The sequence below is a fragment of the Rhinatrema bivittatum genome, chromosome 5 (assembly GCF_901001135.1).
Source record: "Rhinatrema bivittatum chromosome 5, aRhiBiv1.1, whole genome shotgun sequence".
NCBI classification, from domain to species: Eukaryota; Metazoa; Chordata; class Amphibia; order Gymnophiona; family Rhinatrematidae; genus Rhinatrema; species Rhinatrema bivittatum.
In genome coordinates, this window is record NC_042619.1 from 229,394,848 (window position 1) to 229,422,564 (window position 27,717).

At 40.6% G+C, this 27,717-nt stretch overlaps 1 protein-coding gene and 1 long non-coding RNA gene across 3 annotated transcripts in view; one reads left to right on the forward strand and one right to left on the reverse strand.

Annotated features, from left to right (window-relative positions):
* LOC115092519 overlaps positions 1–2,768 on the reverse strand; it is an 85,005-nt gene extending 82,237 nt beyond the window's left edge. For both annotated transcript variants that reach the window (XR_003857014.1, XR_003857013.1), the window contains exon 1: positions 2,694–2,768. This is a non-coding gene — a long non-coding RNA (uncharacterized LOC115092519). The remainder of the gene's footprint in view (positions 1–2,693) is intronic.
* LOC115092515 (lysine-specific demethylase 6A-like) overlaps positions 1,136–27,717 on the forward strand; it is a 716,945-nt gene continuing 690,363 nt past the window's right edge. Inside the window, 2 exon segments of the mRNA XM_029603412.1 lie at positions 1,136–1,756; positions 2,104–2,167. Coding sequence (XP_029459272.1) covers positions 1,566–1,756; positions 2,104–2,167 — 255 coding nt within the window. The 5' untranslated portion in view covers positions 1,136–1,565.

The window sequence follows — 27,717 nt, forward strand, 5'->3', positions numbered from 1 at the left end:
ATTTTAAGGCTTGATCCATACTAGCCTTCACCACAAAAACTGCAAGCAAGTTGATAAATAAGATTCACTAAAAAGTGGCTTGTTGACGTTTACTTCTAGTATCCAAGTAGGCTTGTTACTTTAAACAAGTCGGTAAAGCATTGTTTCTGGCTAAAGTAACTACCTTACGAGCAAAAAGCAGTGTGTTCTTTAAAGGGACTTCGGCATGTTATGCTAGTTTCTTGAGCTTCTACCTCTCAAGATACCTAAGCTCCTAAAGTTAATATACCAAATTCTTTTGCGGTGTGGCCACCACTTCTTGCACGTACTGCTCAATACTACTACATACTTCTTACTGGTTCAAATATGCAATGCACCAAAATCTTTCCCGAACCAGCATATTAAGAAAAGCGTGGAAAGAAAAAGGTCCTGGGGAAGTGGGAACGACACCTCAAATGAGCCAAAAGTCTACTAAGAGGCGCCCATAAAAGAATCCGGGAAAGTGTAGCACAAATAATAGCTAAGAAGTCTTCAGTTTGCTCCTGGCTCCCGAAGCCATTCTATCCTCCCGTGCCAAGAACCACGCCTCGAACACCAGAGAAAATCAGAACTGCGAGGGGACTAGCTCATAAAACGTCACACACCAAAAAGAAAGAAAATCCTACGGAAAAGGCCAAAATACAGCTAGAAAAAAAGATCAAAGGCAAGTCACTATCGTGCTTTAAAATAACTTTAAAAGAAAGAAAGTAGCTTTAGTTAGAAAGAAGAAAAATTATATGCAGGAATTAAGAACCAGCACAACAAACCGCCCGCACCATCTAGCATACAGAATAAAAAACATACAACCCTTCTTTTCCTCCCCTCCCCCAACTTCCATCGTATTTAAAGACCGAAACCTAACTTGTTGGCTCATCCCTGACACCACCCATAAAGAAGACCGGCACGCAGTGTCACCAATGCATCTCCTCTTTACACGTCACGTGCTCCCTCGCCGCACCAATCTGACCCGGCCTTGGTGGGCGGGGCTCGAGGGGAGGTTCCCCAGCTGAAAGTTGAGTTTCGCCGTCCCAGCACCAGGGCTGACGTAAGTCAACAAAGGTCACGTGAAGCTGGCAGTAGGCCGCCGTTGGCTGCGCGCGGGCCCGCGGGGAGGAGGGGGCGGTGGGTCACGGCGGCGGCGTGGGTTTGCTTGTGTGACACAATTACAACAACTTTGTGCTGGTGGGGAAGTTTGTATAGGCAACAAATACACACCGTTCCCCATTAACACCTTTCCACTCTCACACCTCTCCCACGGAAGGAGACCACCCGATCACAGCCAGAATCTCAATCACGATGTAAAAAAAAAAAAATTCGGCTTGGTGGGGGTTCCTTTAAAATTAACGTTTTCGAATCCTGCCTTCAACCGTCATTTTTTTTATTTGGGTGTAAAATAAGTTCCCCCTCCCCCTTACCCCCACCTCCCCCTCCCCTCCCCCTTTACCCTCCGCACAATTGTTCGTAATTTCGCGAGTTGGTAGGCGGCGGGAGAGAGAAAGAGAGGGAGGGCCGGCCGGGCATCGGGTGCGGATTTACGCTGCGTTTCCATGAAATCGTGCGGAGTGTCGCTCTCTGCTGCCACCACCACCACCACTACCGCCGCCGTCGCCGCTGCTGCCTCCTCTGCCGCTCTCGGGGATGAGGAAAAGAAAATGGCGGCGGGAAAAGCGAGCGAGACCGAGGAGGACTTTCCCAATCTGACAGCGGAGGAGCGAGAAGCCCTCGCCGGACTCGACAGGTTGGGCCTGTTTCTCATTCCACCCCCACGTTACACCCCGAGAGCCCCTTTTAAAATAAAAAAAACCCCGTTAATGCTGAAAACCTTCCCCCTCGCCGCTTCTTTTTATTCTTTTAGTAGGTTGTGTGTGGAATGGGGTTATTTTTTGTTTATTTAATCTTTTGCTTACGCTGGGAAGGGGGAATATTTTGGGGGGTTCTCGAGGATTTCGCCCCCCGCTTTTATTACTTTCTGCGTTGTGTATGGGGGGGGGTTTATTCTTCATTGTTTTGCCTTCTTTCTCTAACACAGCGCCCTGTGTGTATGTTTGTGCCTTTCTCTACCCCCTCTTTTTTTCCCTTTTGCAGCCGACTCTTTGGGTTTCTGAGGCTTCATGAAGATGGCGCCAGAACGGAGGCCTTGCTGTTAAAGGTAAGAGGGGAGGTGGAGGAAAAAACGGGGCGGGCGTGAAAAGAAGGGGGGTGGGAGTGAGCAGGGGCCGGAGGCTTGGGCTCCTCGCCCCGATCCTTCTCCTTTACTCGGGGTGATGTGTCTGTGTTTTGGGATTACACGCGGCCTTCAAAACGGAGGAGGGGGCACCCTCGAACCTGTCTTATTTATTTATTTTGTTGGTGGTAGTGGTGATCGGGGAGGGGAGCTCTTCTCTTCCTTGTAGCGTGTTTATTATGGCAGATCTGGTACGCATTGGATGTTTTAAACACCAAAATAACACCATCGCCCTCCACTCCCGCCCCCATCCCTGTAAATATTACCTGACTGGTTAATGTTATATAACTTGCCTAAAAATAGTGGTGTCCATCGCCATCAAAAAAACAGGCGAATTTGTGCAGCGGTGTTATAATAACTTATGCCTTGAGCCCCTATAATTGTGCAGAATTTATGGCGAAGAGTGTAACTAGCCACTTCTCCCCCTCCCACTTTTTTTTTTTTTTTTTACCTTGAATGCTTTCATCTTGTTTTGGATATTTAATGATTTTTTTCTGAGCACATGCCTTCTCCGCTCCAGAGCCGTACAGGCAAAGGAGGGGAGAAGTTCAGGGAATGATGCTGGTTCCGTTGCATGTTCCTCTGTGGGTGGAGGGGTTGGGTCTGATGATGCTAGTTCTACTTTCTAGCTCGGATCGGCAGCGGAGGATCCGGGTTTCTGTGTAGGTGAGGGACCCTGAGTTGATCAGTTGTTGCGCTTTTATTTATCTTTTTTCGGAGGCATGTTTATTTGTGTTGAAAAGTTGTTGGCCCTGTCATTTAGTTAAGTAATGGCTGCTTCTGTCGGTCCAAGATGGCGGGACAGTCGAGGGGAAAGTGCGATATGGGTGGGGGAGGGAAGAAAGCAACACATGGAAATAATAAATAAAAACAATTGTGTATACAAGATGCCGCGGGAATACTTGACAAAGGCCTCACTTTTTTCATTTTATGCTCCCCCCCCCCCTTTCATTTTTTTTTCGCGTGTGTTTTCTAAAGTGTTGTAGGGCTTTTGCAGAACTGGTAATACTCATCAACCTGTAGAATACTGAGCTGTACCATCGTAAGCTGTTGAACAAAGACTGCCGAGCCTTAGCATTCCTGCTTCATTTTCTATCTCAGAAGCTGGCTAACTGCTTAAATGACATTTATTTTTTCTTTTTGCTGAGACATTGCTGCTGTGAAGTCGTTGTCCAATCTGAGGTTGCTCTGGTGTCTATTGGAAAGAGATAAGTCTTGAGTTTGACACTTCATCTCTGTGTTGTCTTTGCCAGCAATAAATGCATTTACAACTTTTCAGTGTGTGTATTTTGTGTGGCTCATTGTCTTTCCCTTTTTCTTGTATTTGCATTGCAAAACATATTAGGATCTGTACTGCTAGGCCTTAATATTCTGTTCATTGTATATTAGATACCTGTGTTCTATCTTGTACGTGCAACCTATTGCAACATGGTTTTCGCATAATGGATTCTGTGGGTTTGTGTATCTCAAAATGCTGTTCAGATTGTTTTGGAAAGTAATTTTTATAAATAGTCTTTATTATACTTTATGGAATATCAGAATGGAAATATTGCACATCAAATTAATCAAATATTAAAGCAAAATTTAAGGTGTAAATATTTTAAAAGCTCATCAAAATGATTCTCATAGTGAAATGAACACTTGGACATTTGATTCTGCTATGTTTAGGTTGGTTATTTGGCTCTCTTCTGTGATTATATTGAGTTAAAAGGGTTATTGATGCACACTGTTTTGTATATGTGCATATTTACTTTTTAAGCCATGTACAACAATTTCTTTTAGGAATTGGCCTTATTTAATAAGTCCTGCTGGAAGCATGATTAGGGGCTACTGTTTTTTTACTTTAAACTATGACTAAACATAGAAAATGTTTGGAAAAAAATATAAAAAGGGAGTGAAGGAGAAATTTTAGAGATGAAGTTGAAGGATAAACATTTAACAGCATGGGGGTAACCTGTATCTGCCAAGATTTACTGTTACTGTAAATTTAACAATGAAGTAAGTTTGTTTACTGTGCTATAAATATTGAACTGATTTAAAATATTCTAATGGATTGCTTTATATTGTACTTCCAGACTAGTTTACTTTTACATGAAAATCTGAAAGAAAATTATATGTCAAGCAAGTGTGATGATAGTTTATTTGGTGGTCATAAGAATTTGTTGTAATACAGTTTGCTGTGTCTTGTATAAGTATATAGGATCTAGCCCATGTGCAGTGTTATCTATGGTAAAGCATGAGATTACATGTCACTTTACTTAGTTTCTGTTCTAACTTTGGGCTCTTGGTGGAGAAGGGTTCCATCTTGAATGTAAGTTTTGACAGCTTTGCTTAGCTAAACTGCTAGCTTTATGTTGAATGGTTATTTTAAATGTTTCATCCAAGAAGAAGGGGCATACATAGCTCTTTTTTTTTTTTTTTGTGGGAAACTGATATTGCAGGTGCTAAACTCCTTTTTTTTTTTTTTTTTTTTCTCCCCAGTGTTTATTAATGTTGAAATAAAGATAAACAACTGACCATGTCCCTTAATTCATTTTGTACAAACCTGAGGGGAATATAAATCTTGGAAGCCATTATAATTATTAAAATAGTTAATCTCATGAAAAGGTATTGTTCCTTTTTATTTCTATGTGTCTAAGTGAATGAACAGGACAACTATGTTACTTAAGTGGATAATCATGAGGAAAAAAAGGTTCAGTTTTGTAACACAAGCAAAAAATAAAAATTCTGCAGTTTTCCAGCAATTAAATATTGCAATTTTTATTTATAACCATTAGATGAAACCTTGCCCAAAATTTTACTGGTAACCAGTATAGATGCTGCAGCACAGATTATATGTGCTCAAGTTTAGACAAACCCAAACAAATCCGCGTTACAACATTCTGCACTAACTGCAGTGTTCTAAATAATTTGGTTGGCAGGCCCACCAGCAATATTGCATAATAGTTGAAGTGACAAGACCGATTGAAGTACAGTGCTAAATAGTCCCTTGTGCAAACAAGGATGTATCGGTTTCAGTAGTTTTAACATATAAAATGTGGCACATGATACACAGCTAACATGTTACTTCATTGGCAACTAGTTTAAATTGGGAAGCATACCCTCTCCCCCCCCCCCCCCCCCCCCCCCCCCCCAGCTATCTACAGTACTGCACCTAACCACAGTTTTACCAGCTTGGGTTTCAGCAGGCAGACTCTTCTCCCCTGGAAAGTCTAAATGCCTTACCATAGGATCTGTAAGTTTTGCAGTGTGACAGAGGTATTATAGAATGGTTCAGAAAAGCAAGCATTGAGGTTTGTCAGAGCTTTGCGTGATCATGCAATGACATACCCCAAAATAGAAGTTAAATAAGAGGGCACCTAGTGACTTCAGAACCAACTTAACTACCCAAACCTGCTAAGAAAATTGAAAGCAGAATGTAGGTGGACTGTTTACAAATTATTTGGGGATTTGTTTGGTTTTTTTAATCAAATGGTTTCAAAGATGGAACTTTGTCATACCAAAAGGCTGTTTTTATTCTTGATTGTATAGATGTAATGTGTAGTGAACAAAACATTTTTGTTTTACCAAAATGAATCTGTTGGAACATATTTGCTATAGAATTTTCACAATTATGTATATGAGAATTGCAGGCAAAACACAAAATCCCAAGCATGTTTCATGGAGAAAAACTGCCTCTTAAGGTTTTTCTCAAAGTGGATTTTTATTGCAAAAGTACACCAGCCAATGGCTTTTAAAATCAATAAGTGACAAAATTTACCTATGCTGTCCTCTGGTATTGTGTAGCACAAAAGCATTCTCCAGTAACTTTATAGCAATTGCTTTGTACTGATAAAGTGGGCATTTATTCATCTGGTATTACTTGCCCAACAGCACAGTTAAGTAGTTTTGGTGGACAGAATCTGGGATTTTTTTATTTTAATACATGGGAGCACTTTGATTAATCAAAGCTGAATTCTAACTATATACATATTGTAATCCTGTGGCTTGCGTGGATATTATAATATTTGTGTTCAGGACATGTCAGTTCTGTCTTGTATCCTTTATTGCACAGCTAAAACATGGTACAACAGTTGTCATGAGTAAAGACTTCGCAACCTGCTCTAGTTTTGTGACCTTTTGAATGCTTATAAATATAGAGTAACAAGATGAAGTTGTTTTATTAGCAAAATGTTAGCATGAGTTGTAAAGCATCCGGTTAGTTGAATATGTAGTAAACAACTCTAAAAGTGTGTGTGACTACTTTTTATGCTCCTGCTCATTTGGGTTTCTAACTCGGTCTGAACCAGGGCTTGGATTTGGTTCATAAGCCTCCTTTATAACTGCCTGGGGATTTTTCCTGTTTTATATGCCATCTCAATTGTGGGTCTTTCCATGGGAGAAGTCTCTTCGAAGACCATAATCCATTCTAAATTCTGCAGCACGTTTATTGATGGGCAGTAAAGCATTTTGTTAGGATTACCTCAATTTTAAGAACCCTTCGTTTTGTTTCCAATCAAATATAGAGCCTCCTTTTTAAGATTTTTGTCCTTTTAAAACTATGGAATGGTCCAGGCCGTCTTATTCAAGTCACAAAAGTGTCTGTGCATGTTTGTGCCCATATATTACAATCTGCACTTGGTCAGCTTTTAAGTATTCTTCCATTTTCTGCTGTGTGGTTAGTAAGGATAAGAAGGTTTCTTTATAAAAGTGTCCCAGCCCACTCCCAGAGGCACATCTGGCCAGTAGATTTTTCAGAACTACCAGAGTAGATATGCATGAGAGAGATTTGCATACCTTGGGTCTTTATATCCTGACTGGTTAGGTTTGCCTCCGGAGAGGGTTGGGAAACACTGTTGTAAAGTTCCTATAGTATGGAATGCTTTATCAAATAAATCTGTTTATTTTATTGTTAGGAGATGAAGTCATGGTTTACTGACTTTACTATTAAACAATGTAATTGGTCCTATTATGGATTTTGACTCTTGGGTTTTAGCCCATATGGGGCTCATAATCATTGTTCACAGTGGTGCAATTTCTGCAGTTAGTTTTTTACCTATGAGATTTGCTCCAAAAAAGCAAAATTACATGGGTAGTTTTGCTTTGAATATTGCCCCTGGAAAAAATAACCATAGATTTATGCCTGCTTTTTTGTGGGTACGGTACTTTTTTTTTTTGGCCAAAATATGTGAAGTCTTGAAAATTGAAAACTCTTGTTGCCTTTCCTGACCTAATCCCACCCATAGGAATGCCTCCGCTGCATGAAGTGTGGAACAGCACATTTAATTTTACCTGTATATAAGGTTGGTCAGTTTAAAAAAACAAACAAACCCATATCTGTAGTTGAAACAGTGTTTTTACCTGTTACAATGTCTTAAAAAATTGCCCTTAGTATGTTGCAATTGGATTAGGTTACCTCTTTTTAAATGTATAATAGTGTTTGTCGTTATGATTTTCTTTTATGGAAATGTTTTTAAGTGTTTTATTGGTGGAGGTTCTTGTATTTTACTCTATATTCAATTTGGCATTTTATTGAAATATTTATATACATTTGGTTTAAGTGACTTGTTTACGCTTTGTACTTGTACCTCACTTGAGCATTGGCATATAGAAAAGTGTGTATCAATCAAGGTCAGATTGGACTTAGACTAGTCATTATAGTGACAGTCCTTGGCCAGGGGCCATTCAACAGGGCTCCTTCTGGACTGTTGCAGCCATGAGCCATAAATCCCACCACTAGTTGTCACCATTGTGTGATTATTGTGAATGCTGCCTCTGCAGCATCCTTAGCCTACCCAGTGAACAGAAGAACTGAGCTAGGAATCAAACCCATCCCTCTGTGTAATTTTATTTTTTTCCAGACTTTTTATTTATTTTATTTTTCAGTGCAATACTGTAATCCAGGTTGTACATTAAAGTAGTCTTTCCCAGGTTGTGTTCTGGATCTTGGGATATTTTTAGGTAACATGATATGAAACCCCATCGAGGACTTAACAAACAGGGAAATTAAGCTTATGGAAGAAGGTGTTCTCTTTTTGAATGTTTTATGCATCAGTATCACGTTGACAGTATTAAGTTTTTGAAAAATGCCTTGTTAGTTTCAATTTTGAAGTAATATTTTGGTGGGTCTTTTTTGAGTTATTACAAAAATAAAAAATGGTCTCTGGAAAAGATTGTCTCCCATCAATAACAAAATATGAGCTTTGAGTAGCACTGACTAAACGTCAGCTGATGTGATTATAAGGTCATAGATAAGATTGCAGATTTCATCTGCAGTTGATAGTGTTGAAACATTGGCCTACCTTCTCATTATTTTCCTTTTTTGCTTGTACTTGCTGGGTTTCCAGGTTTTTGGGTTGCCAAGGTAATTTCTTCAGCTGTTAAAGTTTTTTTTTAAGATTTTAAAGTTTTATATTTGAGTGTCCCTGAATATTTGTGGGCTTCCCTGTGATCTGGTCTTACTTTTTTCAGTTGTCCATAAAACACAGCTTTGGGAATTCTGGTGTTCTCCTTTCTTATGACAGAACTTACCCACCAAAGCCAAATTCTTCACCATCATTCCTTCTGTGATGGAAATATAGTACCTCTCTCTGTTCTTGCCACTTTTTATACTGCAGTTGGATCTCAGGAAGTTCTGATGGAATTGCTTGGGGTTTCTGCTGTCAAGTCCAGGATTCCGTTTTCTTTAATGGGAAGTCTCACCCTTCTGTCATCCCGCAATCTGCCAAAGGTGTTAGAATGCTTCCAAGAGAGTACTTTGTATTGGACTGCATTGGCAGTCAGAGCATCTAATTTCATGTGGAAGCACCCTGTAGTGTATGATTGCCTGCTTAATCAAGAATATTCTCATAGAATGGAAGACGTTTTATATGTTTACAATATTTCTTTCAGAACGCCATTAATTGCCTATCCAAGAAGCTTAATAAATTTATAGCTATTAAAAAGTTAGTTGTAATATAAAGGCTTCAGTGAACCAGGGCAGTACTAATAATCTTTTGAAGAATGCATCAGCAACATGATTTAAGTTGCACATATTTTCAGATCACCTAAACATTTTAACATTTGCTGCTTTGTGAATTTTTATTGATAACTTGGATTGTTCTGCAATTCTTATGTCATGCTCTTGGTAGAAGAATGAGATTATTCAAACAGTATATGTTATGGCAGATTTCATTTGCAATATTAGTAGAACTTGCAAAGAATATTTTGTTTATAGTGTGAAAAAGTGGTTTATATGCATCCTTTTCAGTAAGGCTTTGTCTATTTTGTGCTATGTGCAAAAATCCCCAAGGTCAGATTCAACCCATATCTTTTACACAGACAACACATGAGGCATTAAACAGTGGCAACACAGTACACAATGCTATTCCACTATGTGGTAGTTTAATTGAAATTTTAGCAGATAGGGTTGATAATACAGTAATTGTTTACAATGTATTATAAGGAAAACATTTTTTGTTTTTTTGGATGCTATACAATGGTATACAGTTTAATTTGAGGATTATCTCTGTCATGTTGTGTTAGAGGGTTTTGAAGTGATTTAATAGTCTAATTCTTGATTGACAGCTCTGTCCACAAACGTTGTTGGCTCATTGAGGGAGAGTAGCCCGAAGACCTTTTTATTTTTTATTTTTTTTCCTGTTTTACACATACAGCACTGCTTCATCTTGAAGTGGGCTCCTGCTAGGTTTAAGTTGCTATGCAGTGGTCTGCTCTTCCAACTTGTGATGTGAATGACAATTTTGTCTGTAATTATGCTTTTAAGGTAATTTTGCAACACTGTTCTCTGGCCACGAATGAGGTGGGAATAGAGAACTTGTTTAGTAAGTCAGGAGTTGGTCATCTGCACACAATGCTCAAACTGCAGTTGATGTTTAAGGGTCATTGATTCGCTAAAGGCTTTTGGTCTTTGTCCTCATAATTAATAATGCAACTTATTCATGTTATGATTTAATATCTTTTTATGTGCCACACATACTACACTTGATATAAGCAATTAAAGATGTGTGAGCATTTCTTGATGCCTAAGTTCTTTTTTTCCATGGGAATATAAGATTGCATATGGCTAAGATTACTAACCATACTCCCGGGGGAATTCTGCGTGTAAAAAATTTAAAATTCTGCGCACAAAAATGCAAAATTCTGCAAACTTTATATTTGGTCAAAGAAACAATTTATATGACAGTCTTTAAGTAATTACATTTTAAATTAATATAGAAAAATGTTATTACTTAAAGATTCAGAATTTTAAATATTTTGAGCAGAATTTCCCTAAAAAAAATTCACTGTAAGAGTGTCCCTCGCTCTCCCTACTCCCCTGGCCACTTTGCCCTCTCAGGTCTCAAATCCTCCACCTGCCAGTATCTCTCCCCTCTACCTCTAGGCTCAATCAGTTTTTATCCTTATATATAGTAACAGGTAACCGGTATTCTCATCACTTTCTTATTTGGTTTCCAATTGCTGTTCCACCAACCAGCGCTTCATTGGCGGGAGTCCTCTGCATTTTCTCTCCAGCCCCCCTAGTTTCCCTGTTCTTACAGGAATGCACCCCTATTTCATATGTTATGTTATTTTTATGCTGTATTGAAGTTTCTTTACTCTATGGATTGTTAATGTACCTTGTTTTCAAATGTTCCTCGTATCGCTCCCACGCGAAGGTTCTGTTGTACTGTAAACTGGTGTGATCTGTATACTATACAGGAATGTCGGTATATAAGAATTTAAAATAAACCCCTTCCACTTTATTGCCAGTCCCAGAATTTGACCCCGTTCTCAGTACTGCCCCTCACACAGGCTCCATCTGTCCCTCCCTCTCTCACTCACATGCTCCCTCTCTCACTCACATGCTCCCTCTCTCTAATACACATATATACACCCTCATCCAGGCTCCTTCACTGTCTTGCACACACACACACATCCCTTCATACAGGGCCCTCTCTCTTGCATACATACAAGCTCCCTTTCTCTTTCACACATACATCCTAACACAGGCTACCTATGTCTCTCTCTCTCTCATGCACCCCTTCACACAGGCTCTGTCTCACACAGACTAGCACCCTCACTTACACACGAGCTCCCAATCTTTCACACACATACACTCCCTCTCTCTGAAACCCACACTCAAGCATCCCCCTCCCCTCTCACACACACATTCTCTCTCACCAGCAGGCTGCGAACGGAGCATGTCCCGCTTTCCATCTTCGCCGCGAGCAGAGCACATTCCATTTGTGGCACATGGGAGCTTTCCATTTTCGTCGTGAATGGCGCACCTGGGCCTTCATCTTCGTCGTGAACGGAGTGCATCCTGTGGCACACGCGGGACGTGCTCAGTTTGCAGCATGCCGGGGTCTCCTTTGCTATTTTCTGTGCAGAATTTGGCAATTCTGCGCAGGGGGGGAATTCTGTACTCCGCAGTAGTGCAGAATTCCCCCAGGACTATAACCAGTGATGGGGCACCTTTTCAAAGTGCTTAACATTACAATGTGTAGTGTGCTCGGACATCCCTGAGATTCCAGCTTCTCTTCTCCTCTTTAGAGAATTGACTGGTTTAGTCTGTTGCTATGTTGCCAACATAGGCACTAACCAAGAACAGGACAGTTTTAATAAATTTTACGTAGTACTCTTTCTTACCTAAAATTGCAACTGAATTGTCTGGTTTCCTTATAGGAAACTAAATGAAAACAAATGACAGTGTAAGCTGAGGCGGGGTGTTGGGAGCAAATGAAGAGTGTGAGCTAGAGGTCACTGAGTGCCCTACTGTCTGTGGTAAGAGTTTCAAATGAATGATTCAAAGATTATTGGCAAGAGGATTGGGGGGGGGGTTAGTTGGACACAGCCATGATAAACTCATAAGGACAATTTCCTTCTAGGAAATTGAAATGCATCTTGAAAGATTTTCAGTATGTATAGATATTTTGGTGGTTTTTAGGAATTCCATAATGTTGTGTGAACATTAACAGATTGTGAAATAAATAGAAAATGTCTTGTGGCTGATAAGATGATTTTTGTTACTCTCTCCCAGTGTTTCCCAATCTTTTCCAGCCCAAGGCACCCCTGCCTTAACAAAAATGTTGTTCACCATCCTCCACTGAGCAGATAATGCAGACATGGGAGGACTTGTATGGCCAAAAGAGCTGGAAAACACTGAAAGCCCCAGCAGTCTCTCTTCCAAATTTTAAAACGAAGGATGAGAAGAGTGGAGATACACATGGAGCCATCGCTCCTATATACAAGTGCAGAAGGAAGAAATTGGTGTGGTGCAGCCAGTCAGCTAAGTTAAGTTACCTTAGTTATCTCATGCACCTCTGTTACTCCCAACACTGACTAAGTTGCATCCAGTGTTCAGGCTCTCCTCATCTCACTGAGGCTGGAAAGACTCAAAAGGAGCCTTGAGAGGGAAGATGAGGACATGGTGTGTCCACACTGTGTACCATACAAAGTGGGGCCCAGCTATATGCCCTGTATTCTGTCCATTAATTTCCATACTCCTGGGCTCATGCAGTAGCTAGGAAGAAGAGGCATGCATAATTCCACATGTTCTCGGAAAAGATTTCCAATATGTTTAAAGCCAATGTTGGTGCCTCTTGTTGCTGCAGCAGAGCCCAGGTGTTGACCTGGATCTGAGCATCAGGCAATCAGTTGGAAAACCCTATCCTATCCCATAAACTACTGCATAATGCCCTGTTTCCTTTCTCCTGGTTATTCCTTTTCTCTCTCCTTTCTCTGGCCATCACCATCTTCTAACATGTTCCCTTGCCTATGTAGCTTCTCTTAATTGTCTTTGTTCTTCTCTCCTGTGTATGAAGTTGCTTCCTTGCCTCACTGTGTGCATGCTGAGCCATAGCTGCTACTCTCCAATCTTCCCTCTTTTTTTGCCTTTTCTCTTCTGCATTACTCCTTTTTGTCTTTGGCAACCAGTAGATTGAGGGGAGGTGTCTTCTCCCCCCCCCCCCCCCCCGGGGGGGGGGGGGGGGCGGCTGTTGGGATTTAGTACTGGCAAGTTGTTCACTAGTTTTGATTTCCTTGATGCCAGTGGTGAGAGTTGGTGACTAGAAATTTCACATTCTCTAGAGTTTGCATGCCTTAGTTAGTTATAATGGCAGTCCTGTGTTAGACCAAAATTAATCATTTGCTTACAGGTTCACTGCAGAAAATCCATTTTCTTGAAATTTGACACATGGCAGCAAACATACAGGCCGATACAGTAAAATCGGCAGGAGAGCCGGCGCTCCGAGGCAAGTGCCCGCTCTCCCAACGTGCACCCAGGCCACTCTTCTGGGCGCGCGATCCAGTATTTAAGTGAGGGCCCGCGGTAAAAAGAGGCGCTAGGGACACTAGCAAGTCCCTAGCACCTCCTTTTTGACAGGAGCGGCGGTTGTCAGCGGGTTTGACAGCCGACACTCAATTTTGCTGGCGTCGGTTCTCAAACCCGCTGACAGCCACGGGTTCGGAAAATGGACGCCGGCATAATTGAGCGTCCGTCTTCTGACCCATGGGCCGATTTTTAAATTTTTTTTTTTTAATTTTGGGGCCTCCGACTTAATATCGCTATGATATTAAGTTGGAGGGTGTACAGAAAAGCATTTTTTTCTGCTTTTCTGTACACTTTCCCGGTGCCGGAAGAAATTACTGCCAGCTTTGGGCAGGCGTTAATTTCTGAAAGTAAAATATGTGGCTTGGCTGCACACTTTATGTGCAGCCAAGCCGCATATTTTATATATATTTATACAGTACATTGCACTCCACTGGAGTGCACTGTACTGTATCGGCCTGATAGTCGTGTTCATTTTTTTTTTTCATTTTTGCGATTGTAAGAAAAACAGCATGCAACTTGACAATGTTTTCTGTCTTTTTACTGTTGTGTAGCTCAGACAAGGTTTGTAATTTAATTTCTCATACACAGACAGTGCAATTTTGGCCACGCAATTTTATACATTTTTTTTTTTTTTTTTTTTTTAAAGAAATTGAACTAGAACCAAATTAAAACTTCACTTATTTTCTTCTTAACATGTTGTGAAGAGGGGGTATTAAGAAAATTCCACTAAAGTACAGAAATGTAAAAATTACTGGTTAAAAACAGACATTTGGAATCTGTCAAACATTTTAATAATTGTTGACATATATTGTAACGGGTACATTTTTGTATAGTAAAAGTAAAAAGTTCTATGCTTTCTCAGCACAGAACATTGTATTTAAAGTAGTAATGTACAGGCACATTGAGACAATATTGCCAAGGAATGCAACAATTCTGTCAGGCTGTTGCCATGGTTATTAATCTGTAGATCTGTATTGCCATAGATGTCAATCCATAGTGTGTCCTGCACTGATGGATACAGACATTGTTACTATTGATAATATAATATTACTGTGATGTTGAGATGTAACCTAGATTTTTTGGTGTGGTCTTCAGGAGTTGGAGAGCCAAGGCAAAGTAGAAGCTGTTTAGCACGACCAGCTATGTCAACCTACACTGTCTAACAGCCTTGCTTTCTCTAGATCAGGGGTCAGGAACCTTTTTGGCTGAGAGAGCCATAAACGCCACATATTTTAAAATGTAATTCCATGAGAGCCATACAATATGTTTAAAACTAAATACAAGTAAATGTGTGCATTTTATGTAAGATCACACTTTTAAAGTACAATAAGTCTCTGAAAATATTACACCAGGCCTTAAGACACCAATACATCTCCTATTAGGAAAACGGACCAAGTCAGGCTGCTATAGAGTCCTACACAGAAACTACACGCCAGCAGAAAACCTCACCTGAATCACGTGCTGTCCCTCACCTAACATAGAATAAAGAGACCAAAACGCATAACAAGAAGCATGCAGACAAAAACTGAATTGGAAACTGCAACAAGCCAGAGTCTCTGTATGCAGTGTAACAAAGGAAAAAAGAAACATCACACATCCTTATAAAACAAATCAAGAAATATAAAATCATCAGCAGTAAAACTGTACTAACAAAAAGAACATATTTCGAAACAGCTGATGAGTGGAATATCCAATAATTAAAAACTCATATAAAACATTTCCAGATACCAACAAAATATTTCAAAATAGCAGACACAAAGATCCAGTAATGAAAAATAATAAGGATACAAAAATTTTTTTGCTCTGCATACCTGGGAACGTTTGATATCCAGGTGTCCTGAGATTGTTCTGAATTAGCAGGAGGTGGGGTGGTTTGCTTGGAACTTTCTCCTCTCTCAGTCACATACCAGCGCTCTCTCTCACACTGGCTCTCAATGACACACCTATACACACATGCTCTCAGTCACTCACATATACAAATGTTTTTTCTCTCTCACTTATATAGGCTCTTAATTACACATTTACACACATGCTGTCTATCTTTTCACGCTTACACACACACAGGCTTTCAATCACATAAATACATGCTGTCTTTTTCTCTCACACACAGACTCTCATTCACATGCTTACAAACATGTCCTCTCTTTCTCTCATTTACACACAGGCTCTCAATCACATACTCACATGCTCCCTCACCTAAATCAGCTCTCAATCACACACAGACACACATGGTCTCTCTCTCTCATTTAAACACAGGCTCTCAATCACATACTCACATGCTCCCTCACCTAAATCAGCTCTCAATCACACAGACACACATGGTCTCTCTCTCTCATTTAAACACAGGCTCTCAATCACATACTCACATGCTCCATCACCTAAACCAGCTCTCAATCAGACACAGACACACATGATCTCTCTCTTACTTATACACACAGGCTCTTAATCATACATACACATGATCTCTCTCACACACAAAGGATCTCAATCATACACACATACTCTTTCAAACAAACAGGTTTTCAATTACAAACTTACACATACAGGTTCCCAATGGTAAACTTACATTCATGCTCTCTCTCTCACAGGCAGGATCTCAATCACAGACATACTCTCTTTCACATACAGGCTCTCAATCATTCACATACATGCAATCTCACTCACACACATACACACACAGGATCTCACACACACATGCTTGCTCGCTCATTCACTCTCTCTCTCCCCCTCCCCCCCCCCCCGGGAACTCGCGGCAGCAGCAGCCACCTCCCAACGCTAACCTCCTTCATTTTCAGCCCTCGCGGAGGCGAAGGCGGAGTCCCATCGGCCGCGGTTGAAGATTTTCATTTTCCTCCGAGCCGCGCTGCAGTCTTCTTCCCGCGCAGGCACCCGATGCTCTCCACTTCCTCTTCCGGGCCGCGGGAAGAAGAGAGCACCGGCGTGCTCTCTTCTTCCCGCGGCCCGGAAGAGGAAGTGGAGAGCATCGGGTGCCTGCGCGGGAAGACCCGCGCAGGCACCCGATGACTCCAGCGCTGGCACCCGGCTGACACCCGATGACTCCCGCGCAGGCACCCGGATGACTCCAGTCGGCGTGCTCTCTTCTCCTCCCCCCCGCGGCCCGGAAGAGGAAGTGGTGAGCATCGGGTGCCTGCGCGGAAGAAGAGACCACGCTAGTGTGGTCTCTTCTTCCCGCGCAGGCACCCGATGCTCTCCACTTCCTCTTCCGGGCCGCGGGGGGGGGGGGGAGGAGAAGAGAGCACGCCGGTGCCGCTGACTCCAGCTGTCCTGCCGCGTTCCGCCCGGGCTGACAGCATTTTAAGCCCGGGCGGCGGAGGACCGGGGAGCAGCTGGGTCAGCGGGGAACCGCGAAGTATGGCGACACGTGTCTGCGAGCCAGATGCAGCCCTCAAAAGAGCCATATCTGGCTCGCGAGCCATGGGTTCCCGACCCCTGCTCTAGATAAATGGTGTCTACATTGATGCATACCAAGACTCTTTGTATGATTTATAGTAACATAGTATTTATTTGATTTATATTATGTCTTTCAGCCAGCATATTAAATAATAGATAAAGGCTTATATGACCCATCCAATTTACCAGCACCAGGTTCTCTACTTTTGGGTAGATAAATTCCATGTGGGAATTTGAATGCATGACATCCACTGTCCTTCACTCAGTCTTTCAAAGTACTACTCTTGTTTATAGAGCTGTAAGTGCCACTTCGTGTAGGTTACCCCAGTGCTTCGTTTTAATTTTCTTGCCACTAGGGATCCTCTGTGTTTATCCCATGCTGTTTTGAAGTGCAATAAAATAAATACTTAAATTCAGTACAAAAATAAAAAGGATTAGAATGTTATGGTTGTAATATAAACGAACATAATGAGGAATATTGCTTGTGCTGGCTGAATATTTTTTTAGCATCTGATTTACTTTAAAATGAAATGAGGGTATCTAACCATATAAAAGAAACAAAGCAAAACAATGGTAAGTTAATTTAAAAAAAGAACACAAACATAAGTAGAATAACTATATGTACTCTAAGCCAGCGGTTCTCAACCGGTGTGTCGCGACACACTAGTGTGTCGCCAAGCCCCGGCTGCTGTGTCGCGTGGCCCCGGTCTCTCCCGCTGCTCTTTCTTCCCTGCTGCCATTGCCGCCGGGCTATCAACACGTTCCCAGTGGGAACGGCAGCAGTGCTAAAAAAACAGCTGTGGCACCCGCGGCTGGCCTTTTCTTCTTCCCGCGCCTGCCCCCCCCCCCCGTGACCCGGAACAGGAAGTGATACGCGGTGCACGGGAAGGAGAAAGAGCCGTGCCGCGTGATAAAGTAGCAGCGGCGGCTGCAGCATCGGCCCCCGAGCAATTGAAGCAGACGGTAATCGGGAAAGGAGACAGCAGCATGAGCCTCCTGCAGCCGATGGGATTCTTCTTTCTTGGCTTGCGGGGGCTGGAGGAGGAGGCTGCTGCAGCTACCATTTGTGCTGGGGGAGGGGCGGGGAAGAGGAAGTGAGTGAGAGAAAGAAGCAGCCAGCCTGCATGTGAGTGAGAGAAACTGGTCAGAGAGCTGTTGTGTGTGTGTGTGTGTGTATATGTGAGAGACAATGAAAGTGACTGCTCAAGGAGATGACTGATGTGTATGTGAGTGTGTGAGACATTAGTCAAGGAGGTGACTGTGTGTGTGAGAGAGAGAAAAAGCATTGAAGTGAGAAATCTGGGTATGTGAGAAAGCATGGGTGTAAGAAGTCTGCTGTTGGGGGGGGGGGGTGGATGTGTGTGAAAGAAAGCATGGGAGTGAGAAGCCTGATTATGTGAGAGAGCATTGGAGTGGGAAGTCTGTGTGTGTGTGTGTGCGCATGCATGAGAGAGAGAGAGACTAGTTGGTAAGGTGACGGGGTGTGTGTGAGAGAAAGAGACTGGTGTGTGTGAATGTAAGAGAGAGAATGTGATTCAGGGAATGAGAAGCCTGTGCACGTGGAGAGCGAGCATGGAAATGAGAGAGAGACTGGTGTGTGTGTGTAACAGAGAGAAAGTGATTATGGGAATGAGAAGCCTGTGCATGTAAAGAGTGAGCATGGGAGTGAGAAATCTGGGTGTGTGTGTGAGACACAGCATGGGAGGGAGAAGCCTGATTATGTGAGAGAAAGCATGGGAGTGGGAAGCCTGTGTGTGTGTGCATGCATGAGAGCGAGAGACTGGTTGGTAAGGTGATGGTGTGTATGAGAGAAAGAGACTGGTGTGTGTGAATATGAGAGAGAGAATGTGATTCAGGAAATGAGAAGCCTGTGCAGTGGAGAGCGAGCATGGAAATGAGAGAGAGACTGGTGTGTGTGTGTAACAGAGAGAAAGTGATTATGGGAATGAGAAGCCTGTGCATGTGAAGAGAGTGAGCATGGGAGTGAGAAACCTGGGTGTGTGTGAGACACAGCATGTGAGGGAGAAGCCTGTATATGTAAGACAGAACATGGAAGTGGGAAGCCTGTGTGTGTATGCATGAGAGAGATCAGGTGACTGGTGTGTGTGAGGAAAAAAAGTGATTATTGGAATGAGAAACCTGTGCATGTGAAGAGTGAGCATGGGAGTGAGAAACCTGGGTGAGTGTGAGACACAGCATGGGAGTGAGAAGCCTGTGTGTGTGTATGCATGAGAGAGATCAGGTGACTGGTGTGTGTTTGTGTGTGTGAGAGAAAGAAAGTGATTATGGGAATGAGAAGCCTGTGCATGTGGAGAGAACAAGCATGGGAGTGAGAGACTGGTGAGTGTGTGTGAGACAGAGAAAGTGATTATGAGAGTGAGAAGCCCGTATATGTAAGTAGAACACGGGAGTGGGAAGCCTGTGTGTGTGTATGGCATGAGAGAAACTGTTCAGGAAGGTGACTGGTGTGTGTGTGTCAAAGACTGTTTGGGAGATGATTGGTGTGTGAGAGACAGAAACTGGTCATGGGGGCATGACTGATATGGTGTGTGTGTGTGAGAGACATGGGCATTAAGGAAGAGGACCATGAGTATAGAGCTTAGCCTCTACTGCTGCTTCTGCTGTGTGCTACGGCCTGCATGGAAGAGGAGTAGGAGAGCTGCTGGAGGGGGGTAGGTAAAGGTGGCTTTTTAAGTTTATTTTTCTTGATTGACTGCCATTTTAATTATTTAATATTATGTGAAGTGTCTGCTTTTTTTGAAATATTTTATTGGTGTTTGGAGAATTTTTAATAGTTTTTATTTGTTGGATGTTATTGTGTTCATAGCTGTTTAGAAACATTTATTCTGCTTATTATTATAGTTTTACAATTATTTCTGTGTGGGGATCTATAGCTGCTTGCTAGTTCTGTTTTCCTAATAAGAGGTGTATTGGTTTTTAGGGCCTGATTTAATATTTATAGTGTTGCCTTTTCATAGATAGGGTTGCTCCTGTTTGAGTGTATTCCATAATACAGGTGTAACTGTGTGCGGATTAGTTTATGCGCATTACTACAGATCCTGGGAGTATGTTAGGTTGGTTCTGTGTCTGTTACCGAGATGAGATATTTTACTAGCATGTAAGAGTTTTATCAGTCTTATTTGTTGTGTTTTCGCAAGAGGATATGCATTGGTGGTAAACTGCTGTCTTTTCATAAGTAGGGCTATTGAGCCTGGAAGTAGAAGGAGTTTGAGTTGCTGTTACTGAGATGACACCAGAACCAGAATATCTTTTTTGTAGGGTGAATTGTATGGGGAATGTCATAATTCTGCTTTACATCCATTATTGTGGGTCAGGGGGGTTCCTGTGGATGCAAACTGTACTTTTACATCTAGCCCCATGACGATCATGGGTCAGTGTGTCACGCATGTGAGAACCATCTGTCAGGTATGTCCCGACAGAAAAAAGGTTGAGAACCACTGCTCTAAGCAGTAGTTAATAGGATATGTGATTTTTATTTTTTTCAAAATGATGAATGTTTGAAAAATTCTGTTTAGGTGCTTATTTTATCCATGGATTTATGTTTTGTTAAATAGTTTTAAGAAGAGCCTTTAGTTTCCTGTGTTAGATTTTCAAAATTATGTGGTAAATTTACATAATTTGGCATGTTTACAATTTAAATGTATTTTTACTTTTCACAAAGCAGCTTTATTTGTATAATTTGTCTCATTTCTTTCATTCTTGTATTAGAGGAAAAGGGGTATTAGTGATTGGGGCTGGGGAGAAAGGAAGGGAGGGGATCTAGGAATGGAAAGAGATTGCAGAGGTGAGAAATGAAGAAGGGATCTTGTTAGGCTGGGATAGAGATGTAATGGGTAGAGGAAGACAGGATGGGGGAGGATTCAGGGAGGATAAGGGAGGGGAATGAGGATCAGGAGTGAGACTGAGGTGGGACCAAAGGGAGAAGTTGGGATGGGAGGGAGGACTAGGAATGAAGACTTAAAGGAGGGAAGGAAGCCACAGCACCTCTTTCATTTTCTTCCTACATCTGTTCCTCCCTACGAATCTGTTACTGTAGTTCATTCCTTGCTCCCATTTACTAAGACTCGTGCCCCCTTACCCTACTTCACTCACTTGTGCCCCCCCCCCCCCATCGATTTAGTCTCATCCCCAGTTGATACTCTTCCTGCCCCCCCCCCCAGCACTAGCTCTTTTTGGCCGAAAAGGATGAGGAGGATAGCAGTCTTTCAGTGCCTCCAGCGTGTCTTCTCCTCCCCTGCCACGGGAGGATGCACCGGAGGCACTGCAAGGCCACCATTCTCCTTCTTGTTTAGCTGATAAGAGCCAGTGGGGAATGGTAGATTATGCTGTTCATTGCCACCAGTATGTCTCTTTCCCGGCATGAGGGAGAGGGTGACTATGCTGCTGTCTGCTGCCACTAATGCTTTTGTTCTGGGAGGGTCTATGGTCTCCCTCCACAGTTTAGCCAGGACTGGCCAAATTTTGCAGTACTTGCTGCAGCTGATAACGGGAGACCAGGAGCCCTGGTTTTAAGTATATAGGAGAAGCCTATGTTCTCTTTTTCTTTTTCAAATTCTCTACATTTGCTGTATTTTTTTATTTTTTTTTATTACTTCTCAAATGTCATAGCCATTTATGTATCTTACAATCTTGTGAACTTCAGTAATTTTCTCTTCCTTTTGCACTTCTTTGCAGATGTTATTTGGGCTTATTGACTTCTACAAGATTTGGAATATACATTACTTCTGTACTCTGCCTTTATTACTTTAAGTCAGGGCTTCCCAAACCTGTACTGGGGACCCTACAGCACAAGCAATATTCCTCATTATGTTCGTTTATATTACAACCATAACAAGATAAGTTTGCATATACTGATGCAAATTTATCTCATGCATATTCATTGTGGATATTCTGAAAACCTGACTGGCTGTGGGGTCCCCAGGCAGGTTTGTGAAGTCCTGCTTTAAGTAATTGGCCTTGGACTTACCTTTAGGAAAAGAGAGAGTATTAAATGTATACAAATATTAAATTAAATTACTCTTTATGAGCAGTTGATGAAAAATAGTGCTGGTTCAGGTTTTTTTTTTTTTTTTGGTATTCTTGGATGGCTTTGTAGTGGTGTGCACCTGGTATATATGTATGTTGAGCACATAATTGTGGGATTGATTTATTTAAAACTTATTCCACAGATTTTAAAGTTAACCTCAGTGGATTAAAAACCAAAGAACATATAACAATTATTCAACAATATGCATTTCATTTACCAGTATAAATTATCTGAAGGCTCCCAGAACCCTGGCAGATACAAAATGCCATTGGATAGCACATTTGAATATATGCAAGATCAGTACATAGAGGTGAGACATGAACAGTAATATTTTGAGAATAGATTGTTTGTTTTTAAATTTATAAACTAGGTTGATATTTAAATATGATAATATAGTAGGATGTCATGCAAAGTGTCCTGTGCTTTCAAAAGAACATGCCATACTGGGTCAGACCAAGGCTCCATCATATATAACTATTGAAAAGGGAAATGGAAATTACATGTAACGAAAGGGAGCTGGAACTGGGGACAGAAGGGCTAGAGGAGCAGAGACAGGTGCAGGAGAGTAATGTTAACAATTTAGAATTTAAGTGGTAGATTACAATATAGATAATATATAAAATGTTTTGCAAATTATGCATTTTTGATTTCTTTCAAATCAAACTGTGAAAAGCATTGTAGCTGCTATCCTAGGGTTTTTTTTTTTTTGTTTTTGGGGAAACGTTTTTATTGGCACCAATAGGACAGCACATAATTTTTCTTTTTACACACTATGCAAGCAACATTTATGGCCAATGAAATAGAGCACAGCCTCAAAACTCCCCTTTACACGCTAGCCTAGATGCTTTTTGATGAAATAAAGGTGTAATACCTCAGATGCTTTAGCATTTGTTTACTTTTGATAGTATTAAGAAAAAAAGAGGCTCAGTTATTATAATCTACTGGGTTACATGGGCCCACAGGCTCCATTCGAAACTGTTTGGATTATCATGCATTCTGTGGCCTCATGATAACAGTAAGAGGAATAGGGCTTAAGACTGCTCACCAAGCAAGATGTAAGCATGCCCATGCCAGAAGTGATATTTAATAGTGGTGATTCAGAGGAACTGAAACAAATCTCAGTGGACCTGGAAGATGTACTAGGGTAAATTGAGAACTAAAGAGTAGCAAATTACCTGGACCAAATGGTAATTCCAGAATTCTGGAAGAACTGAAAAACAAAATTGCAGACCTACTGTTAATCTGAAAAAGATCATTAAAGTCAGCTACATTATGTGAAGATTGGAGGGTGGCTAATATAGTGCCAATTTTTAAAATGGGTTCTGTTGTGATCTGGAAAACTATAGACCAGTTAGCTTGATGCCTGTGCTGGGAAAAAATGGTTGAAACTATTCTAAAGAACAAAATTTATTTATTTATTTAAAACTTTTCTATACTGACATTCAAGGGAATATCACATCGGTTTACATTGTACAGGGGAAACAATTAACTATTGAAAAGGGAAATGGAAATTACATGTAACAAAAGGGAGCTGGAACTGGGGACAGAAGGGCTAGAGGAGCAGAGACAGGTGCAGGAGAGTAATGTTAACAATTTAGAATTTAAGTGGTAGATTACAATATAGATAAATTAACCAAATAGAACATTAACGATAAATTACATTATATAGACATAGTTTAATGAAACAAAGTCAACATGGATTTACCTAAGGGAAGTATTACCTAAATTTGCTAAATTTATTTTTGAAGGCATGAATAAATATGTGGCCAAAGGTGAGCCAATTGATACACTATATCTTGAGGACATTAAAAAGAAAAAAAGAAAAGTCATGGGATAGGAAGCAGTGTTCTAGTGTGGATTGAGAACGGGTTAAAGGATAGGTAACAATTTAGCCCTACTCTGTTTTCTTTCTCAATAGAGAAAAGTGAATAGTGGAGTCCCCAGGGATCTGTACTAAGATGGCTGCTTTATAACATTCATAAATGAGGTGCTGATAACATTGTTAAATCACAAGAGAATTGTGAGAAATTTCAAGAGTACCTTGCAAGACTGGGATTCTGGCATCCAAATAGCAGATGACATTTAATGTGGACAAGTGCAAGTGATGCATATAGGGAAGAGCTACAGAATGGATTGGCCACTGTTGGAAACAGGATGCTGGGCTTGATGGACTCTCGGTCTGACCCAGTATGGCATGTTCTTATGTTCTAATGATTTCCCATTGGCAGTCACTACCGAGGAAAAGGATCTAGGCATCATTGTGGATAATATGTTGAAATCCTCTGCTCAGTTTGCAGAGGTGGCAAAGAAAGTAAATAGAGTGCTAGGGATTATTAGGAAAGGAATGGAGATTGCAAGGGCTGGGACTTGGGGGGAGGGGGCAGCTGCCCCAGGTTTCAATCTTAAGCAGGCCTTAATCAGCAGGGCTGCTTTTACCTATGGGCACAAGCACTATTTCAAATTTGTGATCTTATTCTGTATGTGAGAGTGAGGTGAGATATTCTGCTAGTGTGTGTAGATTCTGTGTAGGATTTGTAGCAATCCAGCCTTTTCTGTTCATCCTCTAGAAAGGTGTATTGGTATTTTAGGATCAGGTGGCATATTTGCAGTGTTGCCTTTCCATTCAGTGTTGTTCCTGTTTGAGTTCTGTGAGTTACTGCAGTTTTGGTATGACAGGTTTGCTCTATAGGTTCTGATTAACTTTTTGCAGATTTGTTACTTCACAAAATGCCTAGTATCAGAAGGATTTTGTGTTACTGAAATGGCAACCTAATTTGAATGTTTATCCTATGTGATTAGTAAGGGGAAAAAAATTCCAGTTTAGCCCTGCCAGCCATTTCAGATTACCTTCACCCAGTGTAGCATGAATCTTTTAATTGTTAAAACACAAATACCTACATTTATCTCCAAAAGTCACAGATTACACACTAATTACACTATGACATGATTTCTGAGACGTTTGTAGTGATTGTCTATATTTGAGCATTTTATATACCATCATTCCAGTAAAGATCACAACAGTTCACAATATATAAATACATTCATAGATCAAGGATATTTGATTACTTGAGGAGACATTCTGTGTGTATACACACATGTATACAAGCACAGGCTTGCAAAAATATTCAACCCCCTAAAAAGTCAGCAGATGTGTGGAGTACGAATGACACACATTTACTTAAAGAGCATATTGGCTTGCAATAAGAACAAAGAAATTCAAATGTGACCTAAAAACATGTTATTTCAAAATTCCTATAACCTAACTTAAAATCACCTGAACAGCATGCACCCTTAAGGACAAAGTCAGTAAGAACCTACCTTCTGAACTAAATACCTTTATCCTAAGTTTGTGTCAATTTTTAATATGTATGTCATTAAGTCAATGTAATTGTCTATGTATATTATTTATGTATGTCATGTTGTAAACTTATCTTTATTTGGAATGACAGTATATAAAATGGGGATAGGGAATACCTACAGTACCTGAATGTAAACCGAGGTGATATCTCAGATCGAATGTTGGTATATAAAAATAAATAAATAAAAAATTCTGTCTGGAACAAAGTCACAATTCTTTATTTCTCTGCATTTTTGTAAAAATAAAATTAAAAACTGAAAAATGCTGCTTGCATAAGTATTCAAACCGTCTGCTGTTGAATCTCCAAGTTTTACATAGATGAAAGATATTGATCTACCTGTGAATAATTAAAAAAAAAACAAAACAGCTTTTCTTCTAACTCCCCCCCCCCCCCCCCCCTCCAAATTCCTGAACCATTGGTCAGGCTGTGAAAATGAAGACAAAAGAGCATTCTGAGGAAATTAATGATAGTTATAGACATGCAGAAGATAGGAAAAGACTAGAAAATATCCTAGAGCTTGGATACCCCAGTGGAATACTGTTGGATCAGTGGTGAGGAAATAGAAACTGCATCATATCACATAGATGCTACCTAGGCAAGGCCACCCCTCAAAACTCTGTACCAGAGCAGCCAGAGAGAGGCTAACAATCACTTTGAAGGAGCTACAGAGTTCAGTGGCTGAGACACGAGTGGAGGTGCACCAGTCAACCATATTAAGTGCTCTGCATACAACTGGCTTGCATGGGAAGGTGGCTAGAAGGAAGCCATTACTGAAGAAAAACCACATCAAACCATGTTTGGATTTGGACAGAAAGCACCAGAGTGACCCAGTTAAAATGTGGTATAAGGTTTTGTGGTTAGATGAGACAAAAATGGAGCTTTTTGGCCAAAATTCAAAACGCTATGTGTGGTGCAAAACCTAATACGGACCATTTCTCAGCAAAAACCATCCGAACAGTAAAGTATGGGGGTGGCAGCAACATGTTGTTGTGGGCATGCTTTTCCTCAGTGGGGACAGGGAATCTTGTTAAAATTGAAGGATGGATGGATGGTGCAACATACAGGTAGATACTGCAAGATAACCTGCTTTAGTCTGCTAAAAAATTAAAACTTGGGAAAGATTTCACCTTTCAGCAGGCTAGTATTTATTTAAATGTATTGCTATTCTGTTTATAACAAATGTGATTACAATATAAAACATCTTTAATAATACAAAATACATAAAGCAATTAAATATAACATTAACACAAAATAATGAAAACAATAATAATCCCAAGCACAAGGCCAAAGCAACACAGGTGTGGTTGAACAACAAAAAGGTGAATGTTCTATAATGGTTAAGGCAAGTCCAGATCTCAAACGAGAATCTGTGGCACTGTTTGAAAAGTGGTTGAATGATGCTTATGGACTGCAATCTGAACAACCTGGAGCAAATCTGCCAGGAAGAATGGGCAAAAATCACTCCCAAACAGTGTGCAAAGCTGGTAGAAATGTCCCCCAACAGACTTAAAGCTGTTATTGCAATAAAAGGGGTTCTACAAAGTACTAGTCTGAAAGGGTTGAATACTTACTCAAGCAGCATTTAGAGTTTTCAGTGTTTAATTTTATTTAAAAAAAAAAAAAAAAAGTAGAGAAATAATGAATTGTTTGCTCTTAAAAGTTAATTTTTATACTGGTTTGCAATAAACATTCTGTCTGGAATAATCTGTCATTTGTAATCCACACATCTGCTGATTTTTTTTTTTAGGAGGTTGAATACTTTTGCAAGTGTGTGTGTATATTTACACACACACATATGTATGTATATGTGTTTTATATAATAAAAAATGTATATTGGCACTCGCTCTATTAAAGGATATAAAAATTGTAATACAAAACAATACCCTTAAAATCTTAATTATATCTCCGATATTTATTCATATTTTATGAAAATGCTTACTTATGCCCGTATGCCTACACAAGCAGAAAGCACTTAGTTTCATGTAGATATCATTACAACATCTCTATTAATCCACCACAACACACATCCTAAAATTATTCATACTCGAACCATTCATACCTAAAACTCACCAATAGTCTACAATAAAATGATATAAACCATAGTCTTTATTCTACAAAAATTAATAGAATATTGCCTAAAACTTTCTTGAATACACCCAATAATACAGTGGGAGCACTGAGAGGAGAGGATCACCTTGCTGGTGACTGGAAAGAATCAGTAAGTTCTGCTTGGAGAAATGTTTCAAACTTAAAAATATTGGGGAGAAGTAAACTATTGAGGTATATCATTTAGTGTGTTTTGTTTTGAAATATGTAGTCAGAAAGGCAGGCAACAAACAGAAGTTTGTTTGTATTACCCACCCAT